The 17,324-nt window shown below is 39.7% G+C and overlaps 1 protein-coding gene across 10 annotated transcripts in view; it reads left to right on the top strand.

Moving 5' to 3' along the window:
* Nucleotides 1-17,324, top strand: part of kcnt1b (potassium sodium-activated channel subfamily T member 1b) — a 73,741-nt gene that overhangs the window by 5,944 nt on the left and 50,473 nt on the right. The window contains exon 1 of one of the 10 annotated variants that reach the window (XM_039620781.1): nucleotides 11,752-12,047. The exons of 7 other annotated variants lie outside the window; for them this stretch is intronic. In XM_039620781.1, the coding sequence (XP_039476715.1) occupies nucleotides 11,902-12,047 (146 nt within the window). In that variant the 5' untranslated portion in view covers nucleotides 11,752-11,901. Of the gene's footprint in view, nucleotides 1-11,751; nucleotides 12,048-17,324 lie in introns of those variants that run through there. 2 more of the 10 variants (XM_039620784.1, XM_039620785.1) reach the window with 2 other exon arrangements.

Here is a 17,324-nt window from a genome sequence, read left to right on the forward strand (position 1 = left end):
CCTTCTAGAGTAAATGACAATAAATTCAGCAAACTGATGCTACTTTGGCCAGAATTCTACTGAAATAAGAAAATCACATAAAATAGAGTTAAAAAAAATTGTACTTGTAACAGCTGTGACGAGATTTGTGTTTTTCAGGGTATAGATGGATTAAGTATATATATATATATATGTATATATATATATACATATATTTCTTTACCCTTGACTGGCGCTACAGTCACTAGAGTGCTGTAGTGTTTGGGAGTACAGTTATCGCTGCGGTTGGAGAGGCAGACCAACAGATGCCGTTTGCTACCCAAGAGGGGAAAAATTAGCCTCAGGCATGGCTGAGTGCTGTGGAGCTCTCCATGGTGCTGAAATGAAGGCATCTCACTAAAGGATCAGTAGTCACTTGTATACTGGCTTGCAAAGAGGAAACTGGCAGCCAAAGCTTTGTATGGTGGTCTTACTTTTGATTTGTCAGAGATTTGTGTGTTAAAATGAACTTTCACTATTTCGACTCGTGAGACTTTATATGAAGGCTTCCATAACTTTTAATCCACAATGCACTGCGGCTCAGTGATGTTGAAGCTGTGCTCCTGCTGTGGATGAATCCAGTTCCCAGTTCCAGACCCCCCACACACACACACTGCTTTTGTTGTATTTCCTAGTTGAAAAGGGAAGTGTTATTAGTTTTCTAGTTAACAGGAAAAAGGAGCAGAACCATTGAAGCTTCCAAAACACGTGTGGTTGTGTTCTCAGCATTTTGTTCTGTTGCATTTGATCCATTTGAGTTTGAGAAAAAGACTTTTGAATACTGGTGGTTATAAGCAAAGACTAAAACCTGACGCTTTGCCTACAATGTTATCTCACAAGGTGTCCAAACACTCTCAGACAATGAGTGAAAACCGCTTAAAGAAACAGGAATGACAGGGGACTTAAGAAGCTCTTTTTGCTAGGCTACAGCAGATGCTGTATCTGAAAGCACACTAAATGGCATGACCCTAGTGGTATCTGGAGGTATCTGACATTCTGCCAGTTCATACTGCAGTTGCCTGGACAAATCAGATGGAGCTGAAGGTGGCAATCACATCTAGCCGGCAATTATGGACAGTGTTTACGTGGGTGAACATGACCTCTCATGGTGTATTCACATAATAAAAATTTGCACCCCTAACATCCAACAAAAGGCAGAGAAGGCAGAGGAGGAGGAGTACAACTGATAGCTTAAATCAGAAACATTTTTTTCAGAACTTACCATTAAGTCCTATAATTTCACTCACTTCTCTCCAAGCCCACTCCTTTTTTCCCTATCTTTGTCTAGAAGTGCAGTTGAATCAGACAGCTCCAGCTGCCCACAACACAGTCAGTAAATTAGTTCTCAATTTCTCATTGTCGGCATCAGGATAATCACAGCTCTAAGGGACATACTGAGAAGCAATTTTTCTTCCGAAGTTAAAATATTGTAATTCTTGCAAAATGCTGATTTGCCTTGATTTGTGTATCAATTTGCTTTGCTGCATAAACTCTGTCTGCAATCTGGCCACAAAGAAACTTTGCTTTGCTTGGTGTGATAACAGCATAACAACTGTTGATAGAAAACAAAGGTCTCCCTATCAATGTAGAGGTGCAGTTGCTGCACAGATACTGATTTTGATTAACACTTCATTTTGAGTAATGCCCATTATATTTTCCTCCCCACTTAAATTATGCACTGGTTCAAACTAAAAAGATAGATGTTTATCTTGCCCTAAGGTCCTAAGACTTGGACAGTTTGTCACTAGAGAGGCTGTGTTGCTATTTAAATGGTGGTTATGGTCATGGTCAACACTACACAGACCTTTTCTTTTCCCATTGGGTAAGTTACAATATGGGTTGTTTTTTTTTGTCAGTACTGTTTGATTTCTGAGGTTCATAAGATTTCAATAACTGACGTTTGCTCACAATGAGCCAGACCAAGTCTTAATTAATGAATTGGAATAGATAACTTGCAAATGCTTTGGTATACCACTACCTATCATTTTAATTCTTTGTTCATTTGCCTAGTGTCACTGGGAATCCTATCAGTTAAACGCCATCACTATGTTTTTAGAGAGAAATGCAAGGCATGTGTCTACAGATAACATTTAGAGCAGCAGAAAAATACACAATCCCCACCCCACCCCCACAACCCACCTCCCACTACACGCACACACGTTTATTGTTCCTGTGTGCTTTCCCAGAGTGCGCAGAGGTTTCCCTTACTGCATTACTAGCCATTTAATGTTGACAAACAAGTAGTTTGAGTGAAAGTGAGATAATGCAGAACTTGTGTATAATATATCTCGCTGTATGTTTAACAGTGGAAATGCATGGAAAATATACATGGCAATACAGTCATTAGGTAACATATCTCTTATCTTTTTTCCCTTATGGGTGCTGTGTCATGGATCTTAAGACTGTTCCCCTGCAAATGAATGTTTTGCTGAACATTATTGAATTGCAGAAGGTAATTAGAGCTTGTTGCTTAGCTACCAGCACATGTATGCCTTAGTGTGTGTGTGTACATATGCATGCACATTCTTGGTGTTTCCACAGAGCCACGTAATTCACAAATCCTGCCAAGAAAAACAGAGGATAACCAAATCCAAACAACAGCTGTAAAGTACATAGATACACGTGTACATATACACAGGAAATCAATAGGAAAAGCACCAAAAAGTACACTGCTATTGATACTGTCTTATGCCAGTGCAGAGTAATCCCTATTTTCTGATCTCTGGAGTGGAAATTCAAACAGATGATGTCACTGGGCCTTGGGGACACGCTTTTTCTAGCTTGATGATCTTCTGCATGCTCATGGGTTGTGATGTTGACTATTTCCTGTGCTGAACCTTTGTGAAGTGTGAAGCCTGAAAACAAATTACCTCCCAGAGGGAGAAATCAGCACCTTGCTGCCCTGTATCTGTTTTTCTTTCATTTGTCATGATGTGCTTTTAGAGTTAAAGGCAGTGGGTTGCAGAGATAACGCACTAAACATAGAAACATCACTAAGGGAGTCCACCAAGGCACCGGGTTATCAGAAGCACATAAAAGGGGAGGGGGCAGTTTGTTGTAAAGTGAATGAAATATTCATCAAATAATGGTGATAAGGCCATTCACTGCTCATCTAGTATTAGTAATCTGTTTAGTTTTTGTGTTATCTTCTACAGTGATTACCATCTTGCAAACCATTCTAAGAGTTTTAATCCACAAAAATGGCTTTTTGGTTAGACTGTTCTCTCATGCATGTAGAGTTATTGCTACTCACTTTTATTGACATAATTTAGATGAGATTGCTCAACTGGAGATTTGTTTACAACCTGTTTGAAAATGTTTATTGAAACCTGCTTTGTTGTAGTCATGTCTCAGATTTGCAAAGAACTGGGGGGGGAGACAAAAGCCAGATACTAAAACCGTACTTTTTTTGTGCCTGGATGTGAGCTCATTTATTGTGGAGAAGTGCCTGAGTGTCACTGTGAATGTGTTCCTTGGTGTTTTTCTGTCTGTACGCAAATGCAAGTTGTTCGATGTGCGACGGTGCAACAGTATTAAGCCCTTCTGTGCTGTCTGTGTAAGTGTTTCCCTTTATTTCCACTCATCTCTGTGTCTGTAGTGTGGATGTGGGCGTACAGTGTAGATGCCTGTGTGGGGAGGAGGGGGTAATCTCCCTCCTGGGCTGTCATTATCTCCAGGGTTGGGTTTCAGAGGGCCATAATGACGACTTGGTTGTGTGGGCGCTGAAGAGCAGCATTCACACTGAAGTCGAGCAATTTGTGTGTGTGTGTGTGTGTGTGTGTGTGTGTGTGTGTGTGTGTGTGTGTGTGTGTGTGTGTGTGTGTGTGTGTGTGTGTGTGTGTGTGTGTGTGTGTGTGTGTGTGTGTGTGTGTGTGTGTGTGTGCGTGTGCATGCACTAAACAGGTGTTCGTGTATGTGCCCTGAGTGTGGGCACGCTGGTGTGTGGACCTGTCAGTGTCTGATTATACATCTGAGTGTGTGTATGTGGGTTTATTTCTCAGTCTGTCAGCCAGCTAACCTCAATCAAAGTCAGAAATGGAAACAGCCCACCAAATTCATGTACAAATGCCAATAGAGTTAAAAACAGAGCAGCAAGAAGAAAATTAGTTGAATCTATCTTATCTCTGTGGTCTTTTTTTTTTTGTGTGTGTGTGTGTGTTTTTTTCTTGTGTCCTTTAATCAAGGCAGGGTCCTGATGGGTGTGAGGCTAACAGGGTGAGTGTTAATTGGTCACCTTATCAACTCTACACATCCTTGTGAGTCAAATAGTGCCACTTGCAGTGGTGATCTAATACTGACTTGTGATCTGCTGTCAAGGAACAGCTGGTCTCAGATTAGGCTCATTCATTTATATTGCCATTTACAATTCAGAATTATTATTTTATAAACCTCAATTGTTAGATTTTTCCAAGACACCAGGCTGTATATTTCTGGTAAATCAAAAATATCATGTTATGTGAAGTGGAGTTGGACACACTTTGACTCAACATGCATTTTGTTTTGACCATATAAATACTGCAGAACCAACTCCATGCAGAATTACACATCCTGAGACAATAATTGTGCACTGATACTGGCAGCAGCTGTTTGTTTGCACTGATTCTGTGGCAGAAGTGGCTATTGGGATTTGATGCCTGAATGATTTCAATTGGACCGAGTTTAGGAGGAGGATAAGATACAGAACAAAGACAAAGGGGAATATGATGAGCAGAAGGAGCACAAAAACTCAAAGGATGGGGAACGTGTTGGAACGAGTAAATGGGAGGGAGGAAAGAAGAAAGACAAAGGACCAGAGGGAAAGTGATGAGTGAAACTGTAAATATGAGGATGGATAGGTCCAGCTAGATCTGATAATACCAGGTGCAACGTGCACACAATGATGCCTTTTGTTAGTGCCATTTAAATGCATGCAGCAAATTCATTTCATCATATATAGGGGGCAGAAATGGAAAAAACTTGTCTTTATACTGATGTCTTGATGACTGACTGCAAGATCAAGCTCACCAACCTGTGCACTACCTGATTAAATACAAGAAAACCTATGACTCAATGCCTCAAACATGGATCCTGGAAAGCCTAGTGTACAAGATCAACAGGACCCTAAGAGCTTTTATTTGTTTACATGTGTATATATAAAAAAAATACATTTTTGTGCTTTGCATTCCTCTCCAGGACATATACCAAGATTTGTTGATTGGTTTTTGCATAAAAAACTAATGTAGTACCTATAGCTACAGGCAAGGACATAAAATGCAGCTGTACAATATGTGGGCAATGATAAACAAGTCTAACTATTTACTGCAGGAGCCTCTATACACTGACTGTAGCTTGAATAATTGAAGAATGAGGGAACAAAGTCTGGACTTTTTAGGATCCTTGAATATTCTGTCATCACGTTGTAGCCACAGTGATAAAAAAAAGTTACTTCATAGTATAATAGTATAAATAAAATTAGTATAGATTAGTATAAATTAAATGTAATATCACAGAATATCACCATGTGACTCATTTATTCACTAAATGTATTGCTTAAGTCTACTGACATGTAACTCTGTAGTTGAATAACGTATATACATCACCTAGTTGGCCTCAAGTGTTTACATTTCCTTTAGTCTGGTCTGTCTGTTTATTGGTTTTCTGTCATAAATCTCAGCATTTCAGTAATAGTGTTCTATAAAGGTTTTCTTCTTGAACATTTCCAGGGGTACTCACTGGTTTCTGCCACCACAAAGTGTTTATGACTACAGTGACCTGACTCGAACTGCTGTATCTATGTCAAATCAGTCTATATAAAGTCTCATTTCCTCCACTAGTTTTTAATTTGATTATATGATTATATGTAGCTAATAAGCAGTTACATATAGCAGCATTTTCCAAATTTTTGTTGATGGCAACAAATGACAGCTGTCGTTTCTTCTGCTGTGGCAAGCATTGTAATTAAGCTATCGCCTGTTTGTTTCCCTAGTTTCCATGCTGTCCAAATTATTAGTATGTAATGATAAAGGAGAAACGGCAACTTGAACACCATGAGACATTTTGCATCGCAAATTACGACCTGATGACTTCCAGACGTCATCTCACTTAAAAGTCTGATGTGCTTCAAAATGTGTGTGTTGTTACTGGTGACATGTGCATTTCCGCTTAGCAAACAGAGCTTGAAATTGAGACCATAGGTGGCATTAGTCATCGCCATCAGCGCAGAGTGGGTAGGCGACACTTAAGGACGGCAGACTTGTTCTCATTAGCTGCAGAGTGGCTGTATTTTTCGTGACATGCTGTGAGTTTAAGAGTTGTTGTTATTGTTACAATGAAGTGGAAGACCCAAGCATGTTGTCCAATTTCTGTCTATTTTGAGACAAGTTTCTCTAAGGATTTGTTCAGCCAGTGAGCGGAAATGGTGGAAATGAGTCTGTCGAAGCGTTGCATTGCTAAAAAGCTCAATTTGTAGGGAGCTCTGTTTCGACGATTTCTAGCCAGATTTATTTCCCCTCAGCGCAGTGGAGGTATTAGTGAAAATGACACAACCTGCTTAAGCAGAAAAGAATGAGCATGCAGCTCTCATAAAAGGTTTTATTAGTCTTTATATGAAATCATTTGGAACATCACAGTGTCTGAGTGCATAGTCTCAGAGGGATAGCTCAAGTGGGATGTGCAATTAGAGAAAGGCTGCAAAGGGAGAATTATTGAAGGTGGTGCTTGAGAAGAATTAAGATTTCATTTACCCCCCTCAGAATTTGTTTCTCTTCTGGGCCACTGCATCTTTGAGCCTTGAAATCTCTGGTGCATTTGCCATTTAGCTCTCGTGCTTTGTCTTGCCAACTTAATTAGCATCAGTGGACTTGGCTTGTCAGACTTTAATAAGCAGAAGCAATGATGGAAGTACTTGGTTGAGCTTGTAAACATAGACCAGGGAGCTCCAGTATTGAGGATGCAAGTACAGCTCCACATAGTGGATTATTTAGCAATGGCCAACCACATTTCTACCCACTAGTTCAAAGGGTCTAGCAAAACTGCAAAATGTAAATACTAAAGCCTGCTTTGAATTTGAAAGCATTCCCATGTTTTTGTTAAATGTTACAACAACTACTTTTTGCCTTGAGTATAATAAGCTTTAACACTAATTATCACTTGTAAATCTATCTTATGTTGCTGTAGTATAGTTGTGTTTGAGGTGATTTCATGTGTGGTGCTGTGATTATCTGGTTCTCCTGCCTAAAGGCAATCAGGTAAATGTTTCATAATCAATAAAGCTGCTGTGGTTCACTGATCATGAATGTGCAGCAGTATTTTAGGAAAGAGCCCAGTGGCAACCCTTTCAAGTAATTCATCTGCCTGCCAATCACCTGATGACTTTTTCATCTACTGTCTACAGCACCTCACATCATAGCAGTCTATTATAGCAATTTTCTCTGTTCCTTTATATTCAGTCTGTCCTGGATTCACTTTTCTGTCTTGTACATGAGTGTTAATGTAGCAGCATTGCTTGCTCATGAGCAGACATGTGCTGTGTTAGTAAACTGTTGACATATCAGTTCTGTGATATAAGCTTCTGAAATCTGTAATTGATGTGTGATGGCCTTAAAGGCTAAATAGGATAAAGTGGTACACTTTCTTGTTTTAATAGATTTTCTTTTTCAAACTGTGCAAACTATGTGTTAATTTAAATGCATCATTAAAATTCTTTATGCTTGTATGTTCCTTCAGGTTGTTTACACTGAGTGATCAGTACTATATAGACTGAAAAGTAGTTTTATTGTAAGTGAAATGAAAATTGTAGGTATTTTTTTGAATTAATACATGATTCAACTATTCATTAAGTAAACGAGTATCTATGTAAACTAACTGGAGTTTACAATGGATGCTTTCATTTAAGGCAAATGAAGAGAACAGCGCCACTAATTTTTGGTACAGCGTCATGCTGGGAGCAGCTGTTTTATTCATGAAACTGTCGACTTGCTTGCCACTAATGTGGCTTAACGAAAGTGCCAGAAAAGGTTTCAAAGTTATTTGTATTTCTATCTGGGGAAAAATATTCAGGAGTTTACTGAGATGGTTGTGGTATAAATAAATGTTGCACAAGCTGAAGTAGTGTTTCTTATTACTTTAGCGAGTTTTCTCTGTTCATAAATAACTTAACAGCTCAGCTGACATTTTGAAGACTTGATGCCGTGTTTCTTCTAATTATTATTATTATGGATGAATCAAGCGCTCTGGCATACTCATTCTACTCAAGTAAAGTTCCACAGTCATCTTCATTTTTGGAAAAGAACATAAGGTTATGACTGATAAATGGTTGTTGAACCTTTTCCGCACCAAACAGCCTCTGGCAAGTTTGCAGTTAGCAAGCAGTAGGATCCCTGTTTGCAGTGCTCAGATGCATGTGTACACTCTTGTGTGTAAGCCTGCCAGTGGAATTGGCTAGACTTCTTCCTCCTCTTTGGCTATACTGAGACAGCTCACCCACAGCAGTGCTAGCTCACTGCCTTAATATGTTTTGACAGAGGAAGCATTATCACAGCTCTCAACTCTCATCTGCAGCACGAAGCACGATGCTGAGGCGACCCCAGTGATCACAGAGATTTAAAGGGAGACTTATTAGGCCCATCAGCAGCTTTGGTTCAGTCTAACAAGTTGTTGCTTACCAGTTAAGATCAGAAAAGTACGTCTGTCACTTTCTTGTACTACTTCGTATTTATATATATATAAGACTTTACCACTTTCAAAACATTAAGTACAAATAAATGTTCCTGTCAGGTGACTGCTTTTTAAAAAAAATCCCACTATATGAGTGTCCATTTCTAAACAAATACATTAGCTGCTTTTGTGCATCCAGCTATACAGCTCAACAGTGTGACAGCAGTAGCACTATGGCACAGCATGATGTTGCATACATCAGCTCTGCCCCCAAAACCCTGTTTCTTTTTTAAAAAAATTTCTTTTTCCTTTCATCTTCACAGCTGGAAGTTACTCATCTTGCATAATTGTGTTTAGTTCTTCTGCCAAGCATTTCTAAGTGGAAGGCTGTGCCAGCTATACACAACCAGCAGGCTTCACTCCTCTCTTGACATGTTTGTTATATCCCTGCATTTTGCTACCCACTAATGTAATTTATGCAAATATCCAGTGTGAACAATACCACTCGTTCGACCAATCACGCTGCATTAGCTTCTTAGCTTACTTTTGCATCTGTATATATTAGATTTGCTTTTCTGGACTTCTGTTGTGCTTCATTAAATCTTGTTTTTAACCCTGAGTTGGGTCTGGGCTTCACCAGCACCTGGGACATACCTGAAGTAACTGCAAGGGTTGAACAGCTTGTTCAAAGATGTTCGTTACTGCAGCCTCACATGAGATAAAACCCAGGACTATACTGCCATCTGCGTGGTTAGATATACTGTAAAATACATGAAAGCGCTACCTGATATCTGTTTTGTTTCTCTCTTTCTCTCTGCTGCTGCTGTGGGATCAGCTACACTGCCTGCAATCCTCTATTTCACCACTAAGTGTCTCTGTGCTCAAATCTGTGCATTTCTTCCTGCTACTCGTGAACTCATTTACAATCCACTGTCTGGTTTTATGCCGCATACATTGTTGCTTTTCTCTTTCCATTAACTGTCTTTTTATGCTTTGGACTGTTTCCTTATGGTCAGCTATTACCTTTCCAGCACTTTGGATCACAAACGCAGTCTTGGCGAGAGTATGTGTCACATGATACAACATGATTCATTTACCAGTTTGCAGTTTGAAATGCAGCACCACGTTGCTTGACAAATATTTATACAGAGATAAATGACTTTAGTACACGGAGACAGCATTATTGTCTATGATTTTACGAGTATGCACACATTGACTTTTAGAGAACGTGAGCCTGTTAAAAGGTACTGGGTAATATCAACAAGTGTTCCTCAAATTTTATTGACCCTGTTTCCCACTTTATAAAGCTTGGTAAAATGCAATATAGTATAAGACTACCATAAACTGCAGCCTTCAAAATAGAGTTTAATCAGCATGTTTTTAGAACAGTGCAACATGAAAAAGAACAAACTAATCCAGCGATCAATCCTACCTTCAGAAAAAGGGCTGTTGTAAAAGGTTGGTTTAATTTGTACTTAAATCCAAACTGAATGTATACTATAGTTACAGATTGAATTCTTAAGGCTATTCACACCTAGATCTCTTTGTACTTGTTGCCACTAAAACTGAAGACGTAACCGTTCATTCATCCACAAGCCAGCCTCTCTAATCCCCACGGTACTTTAAGCAGATAATTTAAAATGTTTCCTGCAGGTTGAACTGAGATCAGGATCTGCATCAGAAATGGAGTGTGTAATGTGTTTTGTAAATGCATTACCACTGGGAGTTCAGCATGTATGGCTGCTCTGGCTAAATTAGGAATAAACCACACTGTAAGGACATAACCAACAATAGGCCTGTGAGCTTGTAATCATGAACAGAAGATGAGGAATATAAGTTATTTTGAGTAACTATTCTAGATTAATGGCTAGAGAGTTTCCAGGGAGCAAGACAGTTTTTAGTAGATGACATAAATTTGAATTATAAATAAAATGTGAAAAATCTGGCAATCAGATGACTACCTCCAAGGCTACTGATCTCTCCTTACCTGTCCTGTTTTAGTCTAATGGCCACTTTTGAGGTGACTACCAATTAAGTTATTTTTTGTATACATCGCTTTGTATCTGCTGTGGTTTTTTATGAAGTGTTTTACAAGTAAAATTGGTATGGTGTGGTATGGAAATTTAGGATTGGTTAAGTTATTCAGCAGATAAATCAAAAGAGGTACACTATTGCAGAATACCATCACAGCTTTATTCCTTGGTATGTGTTACGCAGTTTACATGCAAAATGATCAGTGGCTTCAAAGTTGGTTTCCCTTTTAATGACTTAACCAATGAGTTTTACATTGTGGGTCCTTTATCTCTAACTAACCAAGACTAGAGCCCCCTTCCATTACAACACTTGACAAAAACCCAAAACATATATAATTCGGTGTTAAATTCATGTTTGCATGTTGAGTTTCATTCTAACAGCTGTGGCATTCAGGTTTCTTAAAAACACTTTTTAATTAATATTTTTCTTTCAAAAAATGACTTTGTAAAATTAACTTTTTGTTTATCATTTACAACTTTAAACACTGGTGGCTTCTTTTTCATCACCTGCACACTCTCATACTAATGTCATGTCAACTCCAGGTGCCCCGCGTTTCCATGCAAACCAGCACGATCATGCCTGAAGTGTTTGCCTATCCACCTGCTCATTTGTATGTGGTTTTTCGTTACTCGTGTCTGCAGCTACTGGAAAGGATAGCACTTCTAGAGCTTCCAGTGAAGTTGAGATGAGGACAGCTTTATTTATTTTTTTCAGCACTGTTTTTAATCATTAAAACGGGTTTAATAAGGTGTAGCCGCATCTAAATCTTCAGATCATTTTAGCTGACTGGACGATTTACTGCGGGACAGGATTGAAGAAGAATGACGGGCACGTTAGCCTGATCAAAAGTAATCGGCGGTCATTAAATTTGAGCATCTTGGTTATGTAACATGCTGGGAAGCCCGTTGGGTTGGTCGAGCTCTTGACGCTACACCGTGACGACGTGAGGATCTCACAGACGCGCACGGGGACCTCTTATCTCCATCAGGGATGGAGGTAGATTCGATAACCAGGAGACAAGTTCATGCTTCCCTCAGTGTGTCTGAGGACCCCGTGATGCGACAGGGAGAGAGACAGTCTTCGTCCTCCTTCGTGCACCACCAGTGAGACCGAGATGCGGTTTTCCGGCGGTGTCGGTCGCTAGCTGAGCCCATTTTGACACCAGGAGGAAAAAACATATTGGCCGTTCTCTGCTGGAGGTAACACTCGGGAAGCATGGCAGGCGCAAAGCTGACGCCCTCTCCCTCGGAGATCGACCCAGACGTCAAGACCGATGTGCAGAAAACACCAGAGCCCACCTGGGTCAATCCCTCCAACCCTCTCCGGACCATCGGCTCTTTGGGGAGCGATGTCGACCAAAGGTAGCTGCCGCAGATCCGCACCAAAGGCGCATGTTTCTAAATGCAGCTCGCTTGCACACACGCAGCATCCTCACGGTAACACGGTGTTGCGAGCGACCGGTACATCAAGTCTTCCTAATAACTTGGCTGGTAATTAACAGTAGTCGTAATCAATATTTCATTACCATTAAAGCTGTCCACCAGTAAACTGATATTTCCCACAAATTTACAGCATAGTGTGGGAACTACGGTAGTTACGCATCGGGTCTTACAGGCTATATTTTCCCATTGGGATTAAACATTAAGGCAACCAGTACGACTCTTTGAGTCACTTTCACGACAGATGGCTGAATGATCGCAAACATTTCTGTCGTGAGTCATTTTGCTCCAGGCATCAATGGGATTCATTTAATGACTGCAGTGTATAGGATTACATAATTCAGTGGATGCTGCATTCCCATTACAATTTTATGAATTTGAGAGTTTGCGTGGGGTAGAAGGTATTCTTTTGCAGGTTGCATGAGCTAAGTTTTAAAAAAAAAAAATATTATTAATGCATATATATATGAGATTGATAGATGAAATAAAAATGCAAACCACAGGAGATCGTCCTCACATACCCCCTCCTTATATAAAAATACTACATGTTATTTCACAATGTGCTGGCACCAGTCCATAAAATCTGCTTGCACTCTGCTACAATTTGATAGACAAATTGGATGTGGTTCCTGTAACAACTGAGGGATGCATTGTTTTTCTTTCAGAGACAAAAGAACTTGAGAGCCGCAGAAATGCTGCTGTTCAAGCTCATATTTGCACTGTTATCTGCAGGTTATGAGGTTGGGTTGACTGAAAACAGAGTGTGCTTATTTGGCTGTGTCTCAGAAACTACTGCACAGCCAATATGCTGGTGGTGCAGTGTGCCCTGTCTCTCAATATTTATAGCACATATTTTTCTTGTCACTTTTTATGTGAAATACTGATATTTATGGGCATGTTTGATCAGATCTGCTGGGATTTAATCTGTTCTGAATGATGGAACATTTGCTGGTGGTTGTGATTTTAATATCCATATTGAGGCTACAAAAGCAACAGAGTGGCATGGGAAATGGCTAAACAAAGTGATTACAGGAAAATCACAACCTTTTGTTTCTTTTCATAATCCTAAAATAATTGGCTACATTGTTTATTAGAAACTTTAATAAAAAAAAAAAACTTTAATTGAATATCGAAGATAGATTGGAAACGTTCAGTTTTTACCACAGAATCCACCATTCACTTTCTCAGCTAAAACCATAGGCAGAATACACACACCTCTGCAAAGCTGCCTCCCCGAGGCAAACGTCTCAACTTTAGCTGCTGGATTTTGGATGACAAATCTGGAAGGATGTCAGAGTTTGTTACAGAGTTGGCAGAGATCTCTAAAGCCCTGAGAATTCAGGTGGACGTAAATCAGAGTTGAGGCTTGAGCTATCACTAATTGGGAGCCATCTATTGATTCAGTTCAGTTCCAATTATTCATGTAGTCCAAACTGGTTTCTCAAGAGCTTTACATTGCAAAGTAAAGCTCTCACAACATCACAGGGACAAACCCAGGCTTCATATTGATTTTTATCTTCAGTCTTCCTTTTTTTAAATGCCATGAAGGGACTCAAGGCACTGTAGGTGAGTCCATACAAGACGTTTACTTTAATAAAAGATCATTTATTAAACATAAAGAAACCAAGGCAAAAACATCATAAATGGGCTGATGCCAGGTGGAGTGGAAAAATGAGACTCGGCAATTCATCTGGGCCATCTTCTACAGCTTGGAAAACACAGGTGAGCTGCATTAGCTGACAGGCCTCATGTCAGCAAACTATGAATAATAGCAGGCCAGGACTTTCTTGACAGCGGGAGGGTTGTCATATACGTAACAGCAAAAAGTCTTTGTAAACCTAACAAGGATAAAAATGTAAAATATATATAGCCTGCTATAGTTTATAATTCCATTGCCTAAATATGAAAAACAGTACAAATGACACACACACTTGTCTGTACTCATGTGCTGAATTTGAAGTTTAGTTAAATGGTAGAAAGCATAGTTTTTGACCTTGTACATGACAGAGAAGATTGTTTTTTGTCAAGCATTATTAGCTGTCAAATCCTAACCATTATGTTCAAATGGATGTTCAGTGTGGTGAACATGACAGTAGAGCAGATAACAAAACATGTCTACTAATAATTGTAATTACAGCTGCGATCATGACAATGAAGACAGAGGTTTAAAGTCTTATATATGCGAATAGGTGAGCTCAGTCATCAGTGCTACCCAAAAAATTAGGAGAAATATACACTAATGAAAACATTATTCAGAGATGACACATCAGTACGTGTGATGATGATGATACTGGCAAAGACAGTGAATAATTAGACAAAATTATGATGTGTGATTGTGACACTGATGGAGGAGATGAAGCTTTTGAAGTTACTGGTGTACTGTAGGTGGATGTAGTCAAAGTGACAGTTCAGATCCATAAGAGCAATTAAAACCCAACAAAAGCCAGTAAGTCTGTTGGCAGCTGAACACTGTAAGAATAGGTTTAGAGACACTGAACAATATTGACTATTGCTTTATTGCCATCCAAGACTGTTTAAAGGGTTGTCTAGTACACTATCTACAAACGGGTTGGCTGTAAAACCTAATGCATTAATTGGCCAGTTGCCCTGGGCAACCAACGATTGAGCGCGGTCCATCTCCTTTGTTTACAAGGTAGCGAGTTTTGTTAACAAGGGCTTATATCTTAAATGAGGACATAAATTAATAAAAGTTGTCCTTCATTTTCATCCAATCGTTACATGACCAGATTTTTGTAGAGATTAAAAAAAAGTGTATTAATTTATCCCAGTCGCTTGCAGGGTGATGTCTGTAATCTGAGAGCTTTCTGGGTTGTGAAATGTGGTCAGCGGGGGATTTCTGTCCAGCTGGCTCAGGAATGAAAGGATGTGGAGAGAGTAAAAGAATCAATAATCTGGCCCATCGTATAGCACGGTCTATAGGGAATTCATCTATTTTGACATAATTTACAACACCTCTATGTTTGTTTATATCGATTCTTTGGATGTTATTGACATCTTAATATTGCAGGCAGTGAGAGACTAATCAAGTCTTGGAGGATTTTCAGTAACAGAGAGAAGGACCATCTTTTAAACGCAGGATGTGGTCAGAACTGATAAACACATGCAGATTTATTTTGGCTTCGTCCATCTTCGCCACCACATTGTCCGCGCAGTGAAAAATCTGTTTGAAAATCGAGCATTTGGTCTGCCTTGCTGAGGCACTATTATGCACTGTATATTCTCACTAAGAATGGACCAGGATATTGCAAAGGATGATTTGAATTTTTTAGGTCAGCTGCGTAGGAACTTGACAAAAAGCAGAGTGACTGATGTGCAGCGTAGACTTTATCCCATTTGACATTTCAGCAACACAGAGCCTTCCACGAAGCTCACGTCTGTCAGTCCAGAGTGCTTCTGCTTTTTTAGCAAAGTTAGCAAACTACTTGTGTACTTGTATCCTTGTACACTTAATATTACCTCCTCAGTATTAAAGCATCAAAGTTGACTTTAATACATGCCATAGTCTCACCACAGTTGGGTTAAAACATTTACAAGTGCATGTATTCAATAATTCTTGTCTGTGTTTGCATTTGTAATTTACATTTTCCAAAATGAGTCATTGATTGAAAGTTAAATGGATTAGAAAATGGACAATGTCTGAAAGAGAAGGAGATGTCGTGCAAAGGGATGCAGCACAATTTGCTGAACTTTGCTGGGAAAACATTTAGCTATTTTAACTAGATTCTGAAGAAAACTTCTCTTTATTTGATTTAGTCGGTCCTCGGCTAAAGCACATATCATATCACTGCAAAGTTTAGTCTCATTTAAGACCGTTTGCTTTCAGGAGAAAGAACCAGTTATTGACAAATTAAATGTAAGATATTTTTATTATTTGAGTATTTGTACTGACAATTAACCTGTCCTAAGGTATGACCTTTAGATCAATTAAAAATAACACAAAAAGAAAATTATTAAATTATTAAATTTGTGCACAAATGCTGGGCAAGTAGAAGGTCGCTGGTTCAGTTACAGTCGAACAAACAAATCACCATTGGTGTTTTGTCAGGGAGGGCTACCAGGCTAAATCAAACGTGCAGAGCTAGCTGCTGTGCTGACCCCGTCTGGCAGGGGAGTCGCCGAAAGTAGCTTTTATAGTAGGATTAAGTAGAAAACTCAATACGGTCACAAAACTGCTGTTTGATTGGACCCGATAATCCCAAAGATATAAAAGGGACAAATTCCATAGTATATATGTAATATGTTATAAGCTTTATCTTTGTGGTGTTTATTATTGCATCAGCAGAGATATTATAGGTACTAATTCTTTACTGTACCTGCTCTAAGTAGTAACTTATGCTAAGTAATATTTGACACTGTTGCAAAGCATATAACCTCCCTTCATTAATTTTGTTACTCCAGTTTTCAAGATTTAAAGTGGAAGAATAGTATATATCATATACCAGAATGCTACTTTTGCTGTTAGTTTTTTCTGTGAATACAGACAGAAAATGTGATGAGGGAGCAGGGGAATAACATTAGGTAAAGGTATTCGGAGTTGATTTGGGGAAGGTGCGACTAAGGGCATTTTGACCATTTAGTATGCTCCTCCACTCCCACACTAAGCACCGGCTCCCCACAGGACTGTGTGCTGAGCCCCCTCCTGTATTCTCTCTACACCTGCGAATGCAGTTCGACCCACAACAACACTCTCATCATCAAGTTTGCTGATGACACCACGGTAGTCGGACTCATCTCAAAGGGAGACGAGGCAGACTACAGAGAGGAAGTCCTGAAGCTGGCAGCCTGGTGTTCAGAAAACAACCTGGCACTGAACACTAAGAAAACCAAAGAGCTCATTGTTGACTTCAGGAGACACAGCACTGACTTAGCCCCCCTTTACATCAACGGGGAGTGTGTGGAGAGGGTCCACACCTTCCGGTTCCTTGGTGTCCTCATCTCTGCTGACATCTCCTGGACAGACAACATCTCAGCGGTCGTCAAGAAGGCCCAACAGCGGCTGCACTTCCTGAGAGTCCTCAGGAAGTACAAGCTGAATCCCAACCTGCTGCTGACCTTCTACCGCTCGTCCATTGAGAGCCTGCTAACCTACTGCATCACGGTATGGTACGGCAGCTCCACTAAGGCGGATAGAGCAAGGCTTCAGAGTGTAGTCAAGACAGCACAAAAGATCGTCGCCAG

The sequence above is a fragment of the Oreochromis aureus genome, linkage group 12 (assembly GCF_013358895.1).
Source record: "Oreochromis aureus strain Israel breed Guangdong linkage group 12, ZZ_aureus, whole genome shotgun sequence".
In the NCBI taxonomy this organism is placed as follows: Eukaryota; Metazoa; Chordata; class Actinopteri; order Cichliformes; family Cichlidae; genus Oreochromis; species Oreochromis aureus.